The 18,422-nt window shown below is 46.3% G+C and overlaps 1 protein-coding gene across 5 annotated transcripts in view; it reads left to right on the top strand.

Annotated features, from left to right (window-relative positions):
- Positions 1-18,422, top strand: part of ANKZF1 (ankyrin repeat and zinc finger peptidyl tRNA hydrolase 1) — a 116,779-nt gene that overhangs the window by 2,020 nt on the left and 96,337 nt on the right. For all 5 annotated transcript variants that reach the window (XM_069227190.1, XM_069227188.1, XM_069227191.1 and 2 more), the window contains exon 2: positions 14,442-14,556. In XM_069227190.1, coding sequence (XP_069083291.1) covers positions 14,442-14,556 — 115 coding nt within the window. The remainder of the gene's footprint in view (positions 1-14,441; positions 14,557-18,422) is intronic.

The following is an 18,422-nucleotide window of genomic DNA, read 5'->3' as shown; positions in this document are numbered from 1 at the left end:
CCACTCGCAATCCGGCTTCCGAGCCAACCACAGCACGGAGACCGCCCTCATCGCAGCCACAGACGACATCAGATCCCTAATGGACAATGGGGAAATGCGGCCCTCATCCTCCTGGACCTCTCCGCAGCGTTCGACACTGTCTGCCACCGCACCCTGGTACAGCGCCTGAACAACACCGGCATCCAGGGGAAGGCCCTGGAGTGGATCGCCTCATTCCTCGCCGGAAGAACCCAGAGAGTCCGCCTCCCCCCGTTCCGGTCAGCGGCCACCGAAGTCATCTGCGGAGTTCCACAAGGGTCATCGCTCAGCCCCACCCTCTTCAACGTCTATATGAGCCCCCTCGCAACCATCGCACGTCAACACAACCTCAAGATCATCACCTACGCCGACGACACCCAGCTGATCCTCTCCCTCACCAGCGACCCGGACGCCGCCAGAGCCAGCCTACACGAAGGGATGAAAGACGTCGCCGAATGGATGAAGAACAGCCGCCTGAAACTGAACTCAGACAAGACGGAGGTCCTCATCCTGGGATCATCACCATCCGCCTGGGACGACTCCTGGTGGCCCCCCGCCCTGGGAGCCACCCCCAAGCCAACGGACCACGCTCGCAACCTAGGCTTCATCCTGGACTCCTCCCTCTCGATGACCAGACAAGTCAACGCCGTCTCATCTTCATGCTTCAACACCCTGCGCATGCTTCGAAAGATCTTCCGGTGGATCCCCACCGAGACCAGGAAGACGGTCACCCAGGCCCTCGTCACCAGTCGGCTGGACTACGGGAACGCCCTCTACGCCGGCACCGCCGCCAAACTCCAGATGAAACTCCAACGGATCCAGAACGCCTCAGCACGACTCATCCTGGACATCCCCCGACACAGCCACATCTCCGAACACCTGAGAGACCTGCACTGGCTCCCCGTCAACAAAAGAATCACGTTCCGACTCCTCACCCACGCACACAAGGCCCTCCACGACCTGGGCCCCAAGTTCCTCAACAGCCGCCTGACCTTCCACAAGCCCACCCGCCAGCTCCGCTCCGCCAGCCTCGCTCTCGCCACCGTCCCCCGCATCCGCAGAGCCACCGCCGGAGGAAGATCCTTCTCCTACCTGGCAGCCAAGACATGGAACTCCCTCCCCATCCACCTCCGGACAACGCAAGACCATCTCGCCTTCAGGAAGCAACTCAAGACCTGGCTGTTCGAGCAGTAGCGTTTCCCCCCCCCCCCCCAGCGCCTTGAGACCCTCCGGGTGAGCAGTGCGCTATACAAATGCCTTTGATTGATTGATTGATTGATTGGGTGAGGAGCTGGAAGGTGATCCTCTTGTCCACGGGGAGCCAGTGGAGGTCTTTTAGGTGGTGGGAGATGTGGCATCGGCGGGGTACGTTGAGGACCAGTCGGGCGGAGGCGTGAACAAGTTGTGCAATCATCACACACTGATGGGTATCCCACACCCAACTAATACTCTTTTGTGAGTATCACCCTATTCACTACTTGTTAGACCCTCAAGCACTCTGGTGCTGGCATGCTTCATCAGCTGGTCTCATCCTGGTTCCTAAAAACAGGATGGGCTCAACCATATTCCAGGGAGCACTTTAGATATAAATACCGGCCGGGGTCTTTTTTAGAATAACAATTCTTTAAATCACCAATGTATGCCTTTATTAGTGGTTGTTTACGTATGATTTGAAACCAAATGTTGGGGTAAACATTGGAAATAATCACCCTGTTACCCTATATATCTAGTGATATCTTTCAGCCCATATAAAGATATCCATTGAGGTGCAGGTCTTTCATCTATACAAAAAAGTGCCCCGGAATCTAATTTCCAGTCTACCCTTTGATCAAGGGGCACAGACAGTTATGCAACACTTAATATGTATTAACTGCTTTACTAGCCTAATAAGTTGGAGTGATATTGAGTCTTGATTTCTGTTGGGAAAAACACACACACACACACACATATATATATAAAATAAATATGTGTGTATATATATATTTATATATATATATATATATATATATGTGTGTATATATATATATATATTCTGATGAGCTTATTATCTCTACAAGTGTGATATGTTTTCTGCATGACTACACTGGAATATATGACACTCATAAATTGTAGTGCACAACTGATTCCACTGTATAACAATAACTCAAGTTTAGCGTTTCTATGGTGTAGGGCAGTGGTTCCCAACCTTTTGACTTCTGTGAACCACAACTTAATCATTACTCAAACCCGGGGACCCCCACTGAATCATTATTGGAATCTGGGTACCCCTCACTGAGTCATTATTGAAAGCTGGGGACGTAATCTGTTAATATTATTTAATTTTCTAAGCAGTCGCGGACCCCCTGAGGAGGCTTTGCGGAACCCCATGGGTCCCCGGACAATAGGTGGGGAACCACTGGTGTAGGGGGTTATTTAATGCTGTGGAGGAGCACACAGGTGCATGCTGGAATCGTTGACAAAAGGCGAAAAAGTAGCTTGGTCTACATTAAAACGCAGACTTACTTATGACACATGAAAACACAAAGCAGACAATTTATCGTACCCAATTTGAGAAATTCTGCGGGCAACATGGGAGGAGGAAAGGGCATACCCCTGTAGTCACACACTGATTACGAGTATTCACAGTTTAGCAATATGCAGCCATGTTGAAAGTGAGCCATAAGCAGATAGGACATCAATAGAAAAATGTTGGGTACAGCAGATATCGAATAAAGTATAGGAATGAATGTCCCTGTATTCTGTACTCACATCGCTAAGGTTGTCATGCCGCCCATATACCTCATGTTTTCCCTGCTTCGACCGTCTCCTTCTTGATTTTGTGGTGTTTAGCCTGGCAGTTTAGGAGCCACTGTTTCCACAGCAGTCGTAGGGGGTGTGGTGACTACACTAAATCTAGCCTCCTCACCTAGGCATACCTGAACAACCGCTAACAAAGGGATACATTGTTGGTCCAGGGTATTTTTATTCTTACAAAAAGGCCCAGCTGGTATTTATATTCAACGTGCTACTTGGAATATGGTTTAGCCCATCCTGTTTTTTAGAGATCAGGATGAGACCCAATGATGAAGCATGCCACTACTAGAGTGGGTGATGGTCTAACAAAAAATTGTTTCCAGTGATAAGGTGACACTCTTCACCTCCCGGTGGGACAGGTTGCTTGGCTCCTCACTGGACCTTTGTAACTACAACTTGTGTGATCCACAGCCCATTGCTTTACTTCACTATGTATCATTTCCCTTAACAATCAATTGAAGTAAATTAGTACAAGATCTGTGCTCTACCAGAATCCCCCTTACATATGGGATTAAAATAACATAATTTTACTACACATTTAACAACAGTGTAGGCTACATAAACAGAGAACTTGACAAACTGACACATTTTGGGTAATTCCTGGCATCACTGTCTGGGCAAGAGGTATATTTCATTGTTTTGTGTATAAAAAATATTACTTTAATGGATGTTACTCAAGGCAATGATATAATTGTATGCACACCAAATTGAGACAACAACAAATGTTGGAAAAAAAGTTTTTTTAATTTGCAAGTCTTTTTATCATATTTTTTCAAAACTTTTGTTTCCGGATTTACATCTTTTGATGCCTTGGATCATGCTTTGGCTGCTAAAGTGAAGCCAGGCCCCTTGACTTGGCTCTCCCAAAGGCCGCTTGTGCCCTCCCCCAAACCAAGAAATGTAATGTCTCCTACAACCTTGGATGTACGCTGCTATAGGAAAGGCATACAATACGTCTGAAGTTGTGTAGCATCTAAAAGTAGTAAACATAGCTGGAGAAAATGGGAACCACTCCTACTCCTCTGCTACGAAGGTCTCATGTCCAGAAGACTGCACCCACTTATCTAACTCTTTGAGTAGAATTCAAACTTGGATGGCTAACAACCACCTGAAACTAAACCCATCAAAAACAGAATTTCTTAATTTCTTCTGATCTCTCCAGAAAAAGCTAACTTGCCAATACAAGACTGGATGAGTCCCTGCTTCGATATGGATGGATGGATGGCCACTCTCCCGTCATACAGAATGTCAGCTCTCTTGGATTCACCCTCAACAGATGTCTTAACCTCCAGAACCATATCTCCTCTATGACTAAGAGTGCCTGTTTTCAGCCAAGGCTTCTTTGGGGAATCAGGAACCTCATCTGCGCACACAACCTTAAATCTGTTGTCCGGGCACTTGTGCTCTCCATGCTTGACTATGGAATTGCACTCCATGATAAAGTTCACCTAGGTCCTCTCAGAGCAGTCCTACATGTGGCAACCTGCTTCATGACAGGACACAATAAATGTTACCACATTGCCCACATTCTACTCTCCCTTCAGTGGCTTCCCCTAGAAACAAGATCTCAATTTAAATCCACCTGCAAGAATTATAAAACTCTGCGCTCCTCTTTACCTTTGTAAGTACCGCTCCGAGAAACTGAAAATCTCAGGCACTGGCACAGAGTTATGAAACGCTAAATTTCTCTCCTCAACCCCCCCTCATCTTTAAGCACAAACGATACATGATCCAATCCTTCCATGGAATTGTTACAATATTCTGTAACACTCCCCCGCCGAGCCTCTGCCTGCCCACATGTCAGGTCACCATCAAAAAAACTTCAGAGCTCCTCTCTTTGAATGACACCTGATCTAAACCACTCTTACCCCCTCACGCTCTCACCAAGTGCAGACCAACATCAGCCAACACAAACAATTGATGATCCTATCGTGGTACTATACTACCTGCCACTACTATGGTTTATAGTGAATACATGTGAAGTGCTCTACCCCATGGGGAGGCTAACCTTGTGTTCCCTCCACCTTTATTGTAACATGTATATTATTACTATATATTTGTGTTAGAAATGGCTTTTTGAAGGGTTATCCCCAAACCTTACGCCATTCTCCTATTTTTGTGACCCTATTTTTGTTGGCTTTAGGACTATGGGCACTTACCACTGCTAATCAGCGCTAAAGTGCATGTGCTCTCTCCACTAAAACTTGGTATAAGTGGCTTACACATGTTTGGCCTATTTAATTTACCTGTAAGTCTCTTGTACAGTGGTATACCATATACACAGGGTCTGTAAATTAAATGCTAGTGGGCCTGCAGCGCTGATAGCGCCACCCGTAGAAGTAGCCTTTCAAACATCTCAGGCCTACCACTGCAGTGCCTGCGTGCGCAGTTTACTGCCACACTGACTTGGCAAGTCACAATACTTGCCAAGGCCTAAACTCCCTTTTTACTACTCCAAGTCACCCCTAAGGTGGGCCCTAAATAGCCCTTTTGGGCAGGGTACTGTGTATGTAAAAGGTAGGACATATATGTTTATGTGCAACATGTCCTAGTAGTGACAAATAGCCTGTTTTGTTTTTCACTGCTGTGAGTGCTGGTCCTCTCATAGGTTTGCATTGGGAATTCCCTTATATATGTCTAAGTGGTAATTTCTGATCTGCAAGGAGTAGTGTGGGCATGTTTGGTATGGTTGTGAGAAATCCTGCTTACTGGTGCAGGTGGGTTTTACATTACAATTTTAGAAATGCCACTTTCAGAAAGTGGGCATTTCTTTTTACTTACAACTCTGGTGCTATGCACCATGACTCCAATCCATGTCTAGGGCACAGTGACAGCTCCACTTTGTGCATACTCTCCAGATAGCCATCCATCAGGGAGCGTTAGGTGTAACAGGGTTACATCTGCATTCATCTACATACTGATGGTCTTCGTGGGCTGGGGGGGAGGGGGGCACACTTTACACTTGTATAGGCTGTGTCCTGCTCTCACACAAAGGGTTTGTTTACCCCCTACTGTTGTCTGGAGCCAGGGTAAGAGAGAAGGGAAATTCCTGAAACTTGTCAGATCTAGCTGAAAACTTCTCCCACCTTCTAGATGCTGGTGACCTGGAGTATAAATACAGAGGCTCTCACCCCATGATTTTAGAGCACTTTTTTTTACGGAGATCTAATTTCTGCCAGGGGACTGCTTGTGGGAAACTGGCGCTTTGTTGCAGTACCCCCCCCCTTTTTTTACCTGGTTTCTGGATGAAACTTGGACTGGAGTGCACTGGGATCCTGCTAACCAGGGTCCAAGCGCCAGTGTTCTTTCCCTAAAAATTGCAAAGGTAATTCGCAACATCTTTAGCTGCCACTATAAGTAAATGGTACTTAGCTAGCCAGGGCATGGAGTACTAAGGGTAGGCCCCTGAGGGCAGCAGCACTGATTGTGCCACCCTCTAGGGCCAGACATCCATATGCACCCAGCACTGCCATTGCAGGTTGAGTGCCCTGGTGCAATCCTAAGATGCAAACTTGATATGGCACACTGCCTCTGTGCCCTGTCCACTACATAGTGCATGCAATATTGACAAGTCACCTCTCTGGCAGGCCTTTCAGCCCTAAGGCGAACTATACTGTATAGGAGGGCATAGCTGCATGAGTAATATGCCCCCACTGTGACCTTGCCAAACCTGTGAACAAAGCAGCCATTTTAAATGCATGGGCTGAACACAGGTCAGTACGAGTTTCACAGCTACATAATGGCCACTCTGAACTCTGGGTTGTTTGGTCTCAAACAACTCAGAATGATAAATCCACACTGGTGCCAGTGTTGGATTTATTATAAAATGTACCCAGTGGTCACCTTAGATGCCCCCTGCAAAAGCTAACTACCCTGGCATGGTTGCTGGCCGGTCCCAACCAGCCTGCAACTTCCAGATAGAAGTCTGAAGCCCTGGGGTGAGAGCTCCTGCTCTCTGGGATTCAGAACAAAGCCCTTTCTGGGTGGAGGTGCTAACACCCCCTCCCTCAGGAATGTGCACTGCCCTGCTGGTGAGCTTCAAAGAGCTTATCGCCCATGAAACTCGCCCCTAGACCTGCTGCTAGATGGCCGCCCCTGTTGGAAACCCCCACTTTTGTTGGGAGCAACTGCGAGAAAACCAAGCAAAGGACAGGAGGATTGGTCCCACCTAGCATGCACCACCCCCAAGGTATTGCATGCAAAGTGACCTCTCCATTTCATTTTCCTCCATCTTGGATGGAAGGAAAGTAGCCAGTCGGGTGTAGGGAAGTGACCTCTGTCCACAGGAAGTGGTCACTTAGTGGGTGTAGCTACCCTAAGGTAGGTGACCCATTGGTCACTACCAGGTTCCCCCTAAAAAGCCCACTAAATACAGTATTTAGTGGGCTTCCCTAGACCAAGAAATCAGATTTGACAGACAAAAGAAGACCAGCAACAAGAAGATCCAAAGGCTCAATAACTGTGGACCTCCTGCACAAAGAAAAGACATCAAACCCTGCCTGCTGCACCCGACAATCGCTGCTGAGAAGCTGCTGGACAGCTGGAAGAACCCCAGAGAACTTCCAGGCTTTGCAAATTGCTAGAGAACTCCCTCCAGATTGGAGGTACCACTCCAAAACCACAAGGAATCAACAAACCAGTGAAGTTCACTTCACTGACCGGATGCTAAATCTAGAACCGGACGCCGCAGCTGGATCAAACTTCACAGCAACAACTGCAAGGACAGTCCCTGCCAGTGTGCCCTCCAGCGGCTGAACCTTACCAATACCTTATCAATACACATTACAACGAGGGCCAGCCTTCTACACTGCTGCACTGAGGGACTCACCAGGACTGCTCTTCTGTTGATTGAGGGGCTGTCGCATATGATGTACCCAGTCATCAATGTTTTGTCTACCATCCCGCTCCTCTCTTTAGTGCTGCTGTGGAGAGAGGAGTCCTTGCAGCTCAGGTCCCGGGCTGCAGAGGGACGTGGGCTGTTGAAGTGCACCTCAGCAGTGCAGTGCGTGAGGGCCGCCTGAGCACCAACACAGGAGCTAGGACCAGAGCAACTGTAATTTCAGCTTCTGCTGGGAGCTGGAACTAACCATCAGAGGGTCGCACTGTAACAGGGATGCCCTGGGCTCCCACCTCACCCCCAAACCCTTACTCCACCCCCTCAGGGGAAGAGTACTGTAGAGCTGTCCCGAAGGAGAAATCGTAGTTGGACTCCCAGACGTTTTGTGGCCACTGGAGAGGACAGACCTTGACCCACTGCATGTTCACGGGTGGCAGCCTCTTCTGGAGGCCATGTCTGCACTATATAAAATCACAAAAATTGATAAAAATAAAATAAATAATCAATTACAGAGGAATTGCAGTTCCTTCTCTGCTGACATGGAACTGTGGAGGAAATAAACAGTTGGATTCTGTACCATTAAAGAGACACAGATTAACTTCTGTAGTACCAAAAGGGTTTTAGATCACTTGAGATACGCTGATAGAGAAATCTCAAACCCCGTGTGGAGATGGCACTGTTGGAGCAAGTACACAGCGTTGGAGTTACGGCGGCTGCCTCACTCCATAACAGCACAGATACTGTTTCCAGCTTTTAACTAGCAGATAATCTGCTGTATATTTGTGAAGCATGCATTTAGTCGGGGTGGTACCTTTGTGTTCAGTTGTTGCTTATACCCAGTTTTTTATGGTAAGACAGTGTTACTTACTTTATTGACAAAAATGAAATGCTGAGTGAACCAGTTGGAGCATGTGACCGGGTGTCAAACACAGTGGATGCATCAAGCTGCTTAGTAATCATTGCTGTCAGGTGTATGAGCCTAATTGGTTAAATTGAAGCAAACCAGGACTCCCACCACTTAGAATGCATTAGGTTGAAATATGAAGGCCCAGGACTTGGAACAGTGTTCATGATGATGGTGAGGTGGACATCCAAGTTGGGATCCTCTGTCACTGGGAAGACACTCTTGGGAAAATCTCATGCTGCTTGTCTCCTTTACCACCAAGAAGGACACACCCTGTCAAATGTCACACATCTGATGTTATTCTGCTGCACTTTTAGAAATTCTCCTCTTGAATGCAATGTTAGAAATTACTCATGCAAATCACTCAAGCAAAAGGTAGCAGCGGGTCTTTTATAATTGCTTCATAGACCGTATCTCAGATACTTCATTGCAGTCTCTGCCTAAACGTGGCCAGACACGAGGGTGGCCATGGCTTGTGATGATTTCTCAGACACTCTCAACTCAGTAAGTGCCAGTGATCATGATTGGTACACCTGTGGCTTGGCCATCTTCCTGGTGGTGATGTTCTTCTGGGAATGCAGTTTCTCATGGGCACTGGTGCAAGGCTCGACTAGGTACCCTGCAACTGTGCCAGACTGTGTTTCAATCAAAGTCTGCATGAGGCATCAAAGACTATCCCCCACTGATGGGATCTCTTCAGCCTCGGATCCCACCACACCACCACCCTGCAGCTCAGCTGCTCACTCATCAGACCATCACCTGGCTGCGCCCCAGCCTCCTGGTCCTCACACCTGTCCCACAGGGGCCAGTGCTATGTCAGCAACGTGTCGCCATCACATTTGGCATAGTTCATCCCAGTCTTCGCAGGCTGTATGTGATTTCATTGAAAACTATTTGATAGAATACAATTACTGAGAAACCATTTCATCTAAACTGTTTAATGGAATTTTTCAGAATGAATGGCATTTACCTTTTCGTAGAAACCAATTAATGTGCAATGTCTTTTTGGTCGAAATTGTTTTTTTAAATGCTTTTTTTAAAGTGTAAATGCAATGGTTGCAGGTATTACTTTAAGAAACAGTTTTGTCTAGGATGTTTGTTTCAGTGCTTTACTTACGGGGACAATATTTCTAATTTATATATTTTACAGCATCAAACAATGACTTTGGATGCTTTTAATTAATTGACCCATCATCACTGATAAACCCGAGCCATCGCTGACCCCTAAATACCATCAATCCCCACCCCCCAAAATCCCTCACAACACTTAAGCTACACTCATCCCTGAAGCCTAAAAGCCCTTTCTACCCCAAAATTCCCCCATCCCTGAAACATATCACTCACTACACCTAACTCCACCCACTGCTGAACCCTAAAAACCTCCTTCTACGCCTAAACTCCACCCATCCCATACCCTAAAAACACATCAGCAGACCCAAACTCCACCCATTCCTGAACCCTAAAAAACCCTTAGCACTCTTAAACACCTGCCGTCCATGACCTATAGGAACTCCTCATCACCCTAAACTACTCATCCCTAATCCCTAAAAACAACCCCTTTCTACATTTAAACTCCACCCCATCCTGAACCCCAAAAACTCTTCGCAACCCCCACCCATGAACCCTACAACTCCTCAACACACTTAGGCCCTCATTCTGACCTTGGCGGGCGGCGGAGGCCGCCCGCCAAAGTCCCGCCGTCAGGTTACCGTTCCGCGGTCGAAAGACCGCGGCGGTAATTCTGACTTTCCCGCTGGGCTGGCGGGCGGTCTCCTTCAGACCGCCAGCCAGCCCAGCGGGAAAGAGGCTTCCACGATGAAGCCGGCTCGGAATCGAGCCGGCGGAGTGGAAGCTGTGCGACGGGTGCAGTTGCACCCGTCGCGTATTTCACTGTCTGCGCAGCAGACAGTGAAATACATGTAGGGCCCCTCTTACGGGGGCCCCTGCAATGCCCATGCCAGTGGCATGGGCACTGCAGGGGCCCCCAGGGGCCCCGCGACCCCCCCTACCGCCATCCGGATCTCGGCGGTCCGACCGCCGGGATCTGGATGGCGGTAGGGGGGGTCAGAATCCCCGCGGCGGTGCAGCAAGCTGCGCCGCCGCGGAGGATTCAATGGGGCCGCGGTACACTGGCGGGACCCCGCCAGTGGTGCCGGTCCGACCGCGGCTTTACCGCCGCGGTCGGAATCCCCATTGGAGCACCGCCGGCTTGTCGGCGGTGCTCCCGCGGTCCTCCGCCCTGGCGGTCAAAGACCGCCAGGGTCAGAATGAGGGCCTTAGACTCCACCCATTCCTTGAACCTAAAAACACCTCACACACCCAAACACCACTCGTCCATGAACCATAAAACCCCTTACAACCCCTACACTCTGCCCATCTCTGAACCCTAAAAAATACTTTCTCTGCATGAACCCCAATTATTCCTTACCCCCAGGACCCCCCCCCATCACCCTGAACATTACCCATCCCTGAACCCATAAACCTCACAGTAGTGCTAAACTCCACCGAAGTTTAATGTAGTTTTGGATTTTTCCCTACAATTATTGTCCCTTTAAAAGGTTTCCTTCATTTTTCGATTTTTTTGAGATTTCCTTAAAATTGCCTTTCCTTTAAAATTGTTTTTCCATGTTTTGGTTTCCATCAAAGTGGTTTCTCACTTTTCGTTTCCCATTAATTCACACACACATCACATGGCAGCATCGCAGTGACTGTTAATGTCAGGATGGGGCCATGTGGCAGCTGTGCAGGACAGCTAAGTATCGTGTTATGATGATGACACAAAGCGTATGGAGTCCTCCCAAAGGAGGAGGAAGGAACGATGGGGTGGGCAGGTGTAGATTAACCAGTCATAGCCGTGTAAAGCAGCAAGAGCCTCACTTGTTTTAAAGAAACAGATGCCACGTTAGTGCTCATAAAGTATGTCATAACAAAGCACTAAAAGCAGGCTTCCAGGCAGAAGGTAAAGTTCAAGTTACAGAAAGACTGCATAGTGCAAAGTCCCTGTGACTGACCCGGGTACTAGAGGGAGTACCACACACCCGTCCTCCCACCCAGTGCAGGGTACCGGCATTGAAGTGCGTGGCTGATGCACTGTGCAAGGTCCTCTACCTCCACGAAGGCTGCAGCAAAGGACTGGTGGCAAAGAGAGGGGGCGACTACAAGCCAAGAAGCCAGGTACTGTCAAAGGAAGGGGGCGCAGACCACATCAGGAGGCAGTTTGATGGCACTACAGTGGGGAAGTGGGTGGATAGCAATGGCAGCCCTTACAACAAAGATATGTATGAAGGGGGGGCTAGATGAAAAGATAACTGGCTAGTCATATTTATGTATTAAGAAGATTAAGGAGGAATTAAAAACAATCACACATGCAAATGCTTGTTCTAAAAACTCCAGTAGGTTGTTTTTGCAGAGTTATAGAGGTGGCTCACATAAAAAAAAAAACCACACATAATATTAAACTTTTTTTCTGCTGGGTAGCCTAGTGAGTTAAACTTGTGAAGCTGATATCTGCTGTGAGTGAGAAGGTATGGTTATTACATCGGTGCTGACTAGAAAGTGACCCAAATTTCCCTCAGTCATGGGGGTAGACTCCTAAAGAACAGGGTGTGAAAATGCTCCAGTTTTCAGAATGTGGCATCAGTGGCTCAAAGGGTGTGTTGAAATCGCCCCCAGCAAAAAGAAAACCCTCACTGGGTAGATACCTAAGCACACCCTCTACCGCGTTTAGTACCACTGCGATCTCCCACCCAATCATAAGTTTAGGTATAAGGAGTATAAGTTGGATGCTACTTGCACAGATATGTTGGCAGGCGTCTGCCAGCCTCATCCACGCCCCACGGTTTATTTTCACTTCTTGTGGCACGGAGAAGGTTGCCCCAGCGCTCGAGATATATAGCGTGAAGGCCCTGGGAGCAGTTGTCTGTGGTGTGGAAATTTGGGGCTGTGTGGATATTCAATTACTGGAAACTGCTGAAAACAAGTTTTTAAGATCATAAGTAGGTATTCCACCAAGTACGCCCTTGGTCCCCGTCTTTTTGGACCTGGCTGAAAGGAGAATAAGAGAAAAGGTTAAATGTAGAACCTTTCTTTATTGGCAATAGATATGGGTTTCCCCATCCCAGGTGGGACTATCAGATCTTTTGGTGTTGGGGAGGGCCTCAAAAGTACCGTAGCTGAAATATGTAAAAACCTTTTGGGTAAACTGGGATTGGAGAGATTTTGGACATCACCAGAAAGGCTTAGGCTTGGTCTCCAAAACTGGCCTGAAGAATACCTTTTGGGGCATTATAGCTCTCCAAAGAGTCCCAGGATAGTCTGGTACTCTAAACGGGGAGTTCTTAGATCATAAACCACTCCCCGTTATGAGTCCACAATTAACTAAATAGTACCGCCACTTGCACGCAGATTTTGCATGCAGTTTAGGTACAAGTCACTTTGACAAAGGTGTTTTGCAGCAAGTGGTTGGCCGCTGCAGTAAAGGATGAACTATGCCCAGTATGAGCAGGAGCCCCTAAATCGCTCGCCCATATTTTCTTTTTCTGCCCCTCATATGCTTCTCAAAGAGAAAAATGGATAGCGCCCATCTGCAGGGTGTGGGGTTAGTGGAAAGCACTTGTTGGCTTTTAGAATCCTTAGCACAGATAAGAAAAGAGTGACAATGTTTGCCATTGCCAGATTTCCCATGTCCATATGGATATGGCGCACTAAGCGTATCCAAGCCAATGGCTAAACAGTGCCTCTCTGACACGAGGAAGGGTGCTGCTTTCCCCCTCTCTCGACCCATATAAGACAAAATTAATGTTGGAATTGTTTTATTCCTTTTTTTGTGTAGTACATTCCTAATACTATGTGTTTTTGCATTTGTATTTCCCTGACTCCTGCAGTATGTAAGATGCCTGGTTTGCACTGTGCACTTTGTTACTTTGTTACTTTGGGCTAATGTCAGAGTTGGATATCCTGAATGTTTGGTCCCTGGACTGACTCCACTTGAAACTGTTAAAGTGTTTGATATGATCTGCTGAATAGGAGAAATATTGATCTCCGCCTTAGATATGAGTGTAATTCAAGGGTTTCTAATGTTTTTATATGTCTTTTTATTATTGTATTTATGGTTTTATATGATGCCTTTTGGATCCTTGTGATCGAAATAAAGAATTACAAACAAGCAAAAGAAACAAGGAATGCAGATGAGAAATGCAGTAAGATAATCAGCAGGTTTTACCCTAGTCTTGACAGATCATTGCCTTCAGATGGAGGATTGTCTGGTCCCAGGACAGTGGAGATACAGGAGTGGGTGGGCTCATTGTTATTGACATCTGTGGGGTTGTTTGAGAGTCATGGGCCAAAAGAACATACATTTTTATTGGCTCCCATGAGTTGATCAAGAGTCAAGGGATAAAGGCAGGGAAGGGAGTTTAGTATAGTTCTGATGCCAAGTGCAGCTGTAGACATCTGAAGTCAGGGGCATTAGGCATAGACTGAATATAGGGCACGAGCTGCCATTTGATTGCGGACTTGACACTGATGTGAACTAGGTTCTGGAATCAGGGGGTGATGGTAGTACGAGAATGGCTGAAGATGGGACTGGTTGGCTAATGATGGTGCCAGAACTGTGATAAGGGGGCAAAAGTGAGGGTTTGATGGGTGGCTGCAGCCAGTGGCTGAAGGGTGAGCTAGACCTGGAAGTCTGGACTCCTAACACGAGAGGGACACAGACTGAGAAGACATCCATCACTAAGTTAATGGCACAACAAATAAAGAGTTTTCTCACGATCAGCCCGGCATTGTTTGTATTCGCCAAGCACAGGAGTAGGGGAGGAGGACGATGTGTCTGTTTCTGTACTGCCAGAGTTATGTCTGTTCTTCATGCTCATCTTTTTCTCTCCTCAGATGGAGTCCCGCTCGTTGTTTGAGCTGCCCCTGGGCACTCCCCTCCTGGATGGATTGTCTCTGGTCAACGCATCAGCAAGGAATGACTATCCTGATAGTGAGGGAAATACCAGAGGTAGCGCTCCTACCATTGTTATTGAAACTTGATGTTGTTCAGAGATCCCATTGTAAATCTTGTCATGATGATCTGACGTGGCCACCTTTTCAGTTTGATGTGTGCATTTAGCAGCTGTGATCACCAGGTGGTAATTGCCATGATCTTGTTTGCTCATGTCTGCCAGTTCTTTTTTTTGTTTTTTTTTGTTTTTTATTCTTACACTGGATTTGTGTTTTATATATGTTACGAAAATGAGTGGACTAATCTAGTCGCATTTTAAGCTAGCTGGTGTATTTGGTCAGTGCATTGTTTCTCAGAGTTCAGAGTGTGTGCTTTAAAATGTTGGTTTATGCACATGTGAGTGATTGTTTATTATGGATAAGTTGTAATTTGCAGTCAGATTCTTATCATCCAAATGTTGTTTGTGCCATGAGTTATAAGGCCCATCCGCCCTGAAGAATTTCAACTCCTGGACACCAGCCCCTCTCACGAGTCTCTGCCGTTCTCTCTGATGTCACTTTGGGCCTTTTGTACACCATGGTGGAGGGGTTACTCTGTCACAACGATGATGGATCTCCGTCCACTGAAATCTAAATTACAGTTAGGTCTATGGGATTTAGGTTTCAGCGGATGGGATATTATCTGTCACCGTTGTGACGAATAACCGCTCCATCAAGATCTAAATCAGTCCCTCTGTTTTTCTCACTTACAAGGCTCTTTTTTGTGATGTTTGAAAAGTCTCCTAATTTTCTCATTTCCTCTTCAGTCTTCCCCAGTGCTCCATTGCCATGCTGATTACACCTTTTGGATTCATCATCTGCGTGTAGGCCGAAGAGGCCCAAATCCTAGGCAGACCTGATGACCACCATCACTCTACTGTTGTTTTGCCTTGACATGGAAGTCGTTCTTTTAGGGATACAAGGTACTCAGCAAAGGTTTTAGAAAGGAATTAGACTGAGGTTCGCTTTCTCATCCATCAGTCTTATCTTTGAAGCTCAGTTTCTTTCTTGCCTCTTGCCACTCTAGTGCCTCCTCCAGCATAATAGTACATTTTATGTGAAGGTTGAATCGATGGTAGATTCAAACACTACCTTGGCTGAGAGAACTATAGAAATGCAGTTATGATGACCAAGAGTTTAATGGTTTAGACCTTGGTTGGGTAAAGTTTAGGTTTATAGGGCGACACCTCAGCGTCTCGGGGAGCTAAGCATTTGCTTCTGACATCTTGCGCTACAAAGAGCCCAGGGCTCGACAGCAGTCAACATCCAGCTGACTGCCTGTGCCCACTTTTATCCATCCTGTCTTGCCCGGTCTCCAAAGAGAGTCAGAGCACAGCTTCAAACTCTGGAGATCGCTCCATCGGAAAGCAGTATTGGCATGTTTTGGTGTAAAACATTTGTTGTTCAGCAGATGCTTGAACTTGTAAGAATGTTCTTTGTAGTTTATGTATGAACACACCTGAGAACACAAGGAAAACCTTTCCTCTTTTGTATCTGTGGAATGTTCTATAACTGCAGATTACTCCCTCCTCTGGACGTGAGGACCCTTTCCAGTATAAAGCAGCATAGTTGTGTCTTAGAATCCAGTCTAAAGCTAAAAGTGCTTCATTTAATGAGTGAAATAGACATGCTTTGTAAATGTATCACTGGTCACATACAGCACATACCTATTTCATAAATACACCCACTTTATGAGATAACTTGTGTTGGTCTTATGGTACATGAATGTGTGACCAGTTGCTACAGTTTGTAAATGCATAGCCATTTTCAGCACGTGTACGGACTTCAAAGTTCCCTTTCTATATGCACAGGCTGATAATGCTAAATGTAAAATTGAAACGAAACGTATTCATTTTCTCATTCCTGCTGATAAATGCTTCCAGAAGGTTGTGCTGGAGAGGCGATTTAGTTGGCTCTTTTTTAAATGTCCTTTCCAGACACAGCCTTTATGTAATGATGCATCAGAGCAGGGCAGTGTATGCCTGGAGCATACACAACAGAGTCACAAAGAGGTGTGAGAATTCATCAGTTCCCCATCACGAGCCATTTAAAAGTGTGGTCAAAAAAGACAAAATGCTTGGCCTCACTTAAAGGGTCCCCTTTACCCTATACCACAGGATCTGCAGTTCCATCCTCACCCCTGCCATCAAACAAATGGTTGTGCTTCAGAAGTGTAATCAAAATTTCTTTCCAACAAGGTCTTCACTGAATTTTGGATCTGGATCACCAGCCTCAGGAATGCAGACAATACCCTTCCGCTGTCTGGGAAGATGTCATCTATCTTGGGCCATGTCACACCAGAGGCGTCCTAAATGCATCCCACTGTGCTTTATAATTATTACAGCGACCCCAGCATGTGCAGAATCTCATTTCTTTGTTTGTGTCCAGCCATTACTTTATGCTTCCAACCCTTGAGCTGATCAGCTATCCTTGCTGAAGCATTGTTCTAGTGGTAGCATGGAGATGGGCAACACTTCACCTGATTCTTGTGGCTATCAAGCGTATCTTTAGATGAAAATCATTTTGTTTCTTTCTACAGTCTTGCAGCCTCAACTTGCATGCTATCTCAAAAAGTCCTCCAAATTCCTAAAATATAACATGGAAAATTGATCTTTACTTGATTGTCACCTCTGCCTTTCTCTCTCTTTGGTATGGCTCTTTCCTTCCCATCCTCCGCCTGCCTCTTCCGTCGGACCCAACCTTCTCTAATTCACACACATGTTTTAATTCATTGCTATCAATGAGTTTCTGCAAACCTTGAGTCTCCAGAGTAGTGTGCTGCCCTACTTAAAGTGCTTTCAGTGCCTTGTCAGGGGTAGTAACAGCTGTATAAGTGCAATTACTGTTGCAGTCTGCGTAATCTGCAGATCACACGTTTGAATTTTTGTAGGGCCAACTCGTCTTTTATCTTTCAGAGGTCAATGGACTGAGTAGCTTTACAATGGGTAATAGTAGCATCTGTTTTTTGCAGTGCCTAGAAACAGCAAAACTGCAAAGAGCAAAGCTGTGATAGTAGCGTTCTGTAATATACTGAACTATTAGATTATTATAAAGGAAGATGAATATAACCCATGCAGGGACTCCTCTTGAAGGGTGAGTACATTACCATCATTTGTTTGTCGTAATCCTCTAGCATTTGTCCACATAGGTGGGTGTCACGCCCCTATCTAATTCTAGGATGTGCACCGTCCATGTTATGAACATGGCAGGATTGTACCTTTTCTGGCAGCCACAGAATCCTAGTTTGTATTCTCTAGAATTCCATCCTATGCATTGGTGATTTGTTCTCTTTTCATACCACCTGCAGTCTCCTGCGTAGCTTCTCAAAAGTAGGAGTTTTGTGTGCTTGTTATGTTTTGTACGTCTTACATTCTGTTTTGAAGGGGACCCGTCCTGTTATCTACCAACCGAATCCTTTTAATTTTACTTTGCACATTTTCCTTAAAGACTTGAGATGAATTTCACTGTCCCTCCCAGGGCTGTCGGGACAGTGTCTCTTGCTTCTGGTGCTGGATTTACTGGAGATTGCTCTCTGAGTTTTTTCTTTGCTTTGTTTCCCCACTGACTGGAGAAAGAAATCTGTGTCTGATTCCCTGCTCCCCTTCCCCAGGTGTACTATTGATTTTCACCTACGTTATATTATGTCAGCAATTTGTAAAGTGTGGCTGGTACCCAAAAGGGGTATCCTGGCTCCAGGAACATCATAACTAAAAATGTCTTCAACTTTTTCCTAAATGGAATATGGTAAGGAATCTGAGAGAACTTGAAGTTAATGCCAAAGTTTTGTTGCACAAAAAGAGAAAGCCCTTGCGCTGTATCTGAGTCAATTTGATCTGTGAGATAGCTACCAAGAGAGATGAGGAAAGACACAAGTTGCGGAGGAGG

This window comes from Pleurodeles waltl, chromosome 3_2 (genome assembly GCF_031143425.1).
Source record: "Pleurodeles waltl isolate 20211129_DDA chromosome 3_2, aPleWal1.hap1.20221129, whole genome shotgun sequence".
NCBI lineage: Eukaryota > Metazoa > Chordata > Amphibia > Caudata > Salamandridae > Pleurodeles > Pleurodeles waltl.
The sequence above is the reverse complement of the archived record's forward strand: the minus strand, read 5'-3'. Positions and strand labels throughout refer to the sequence as shown.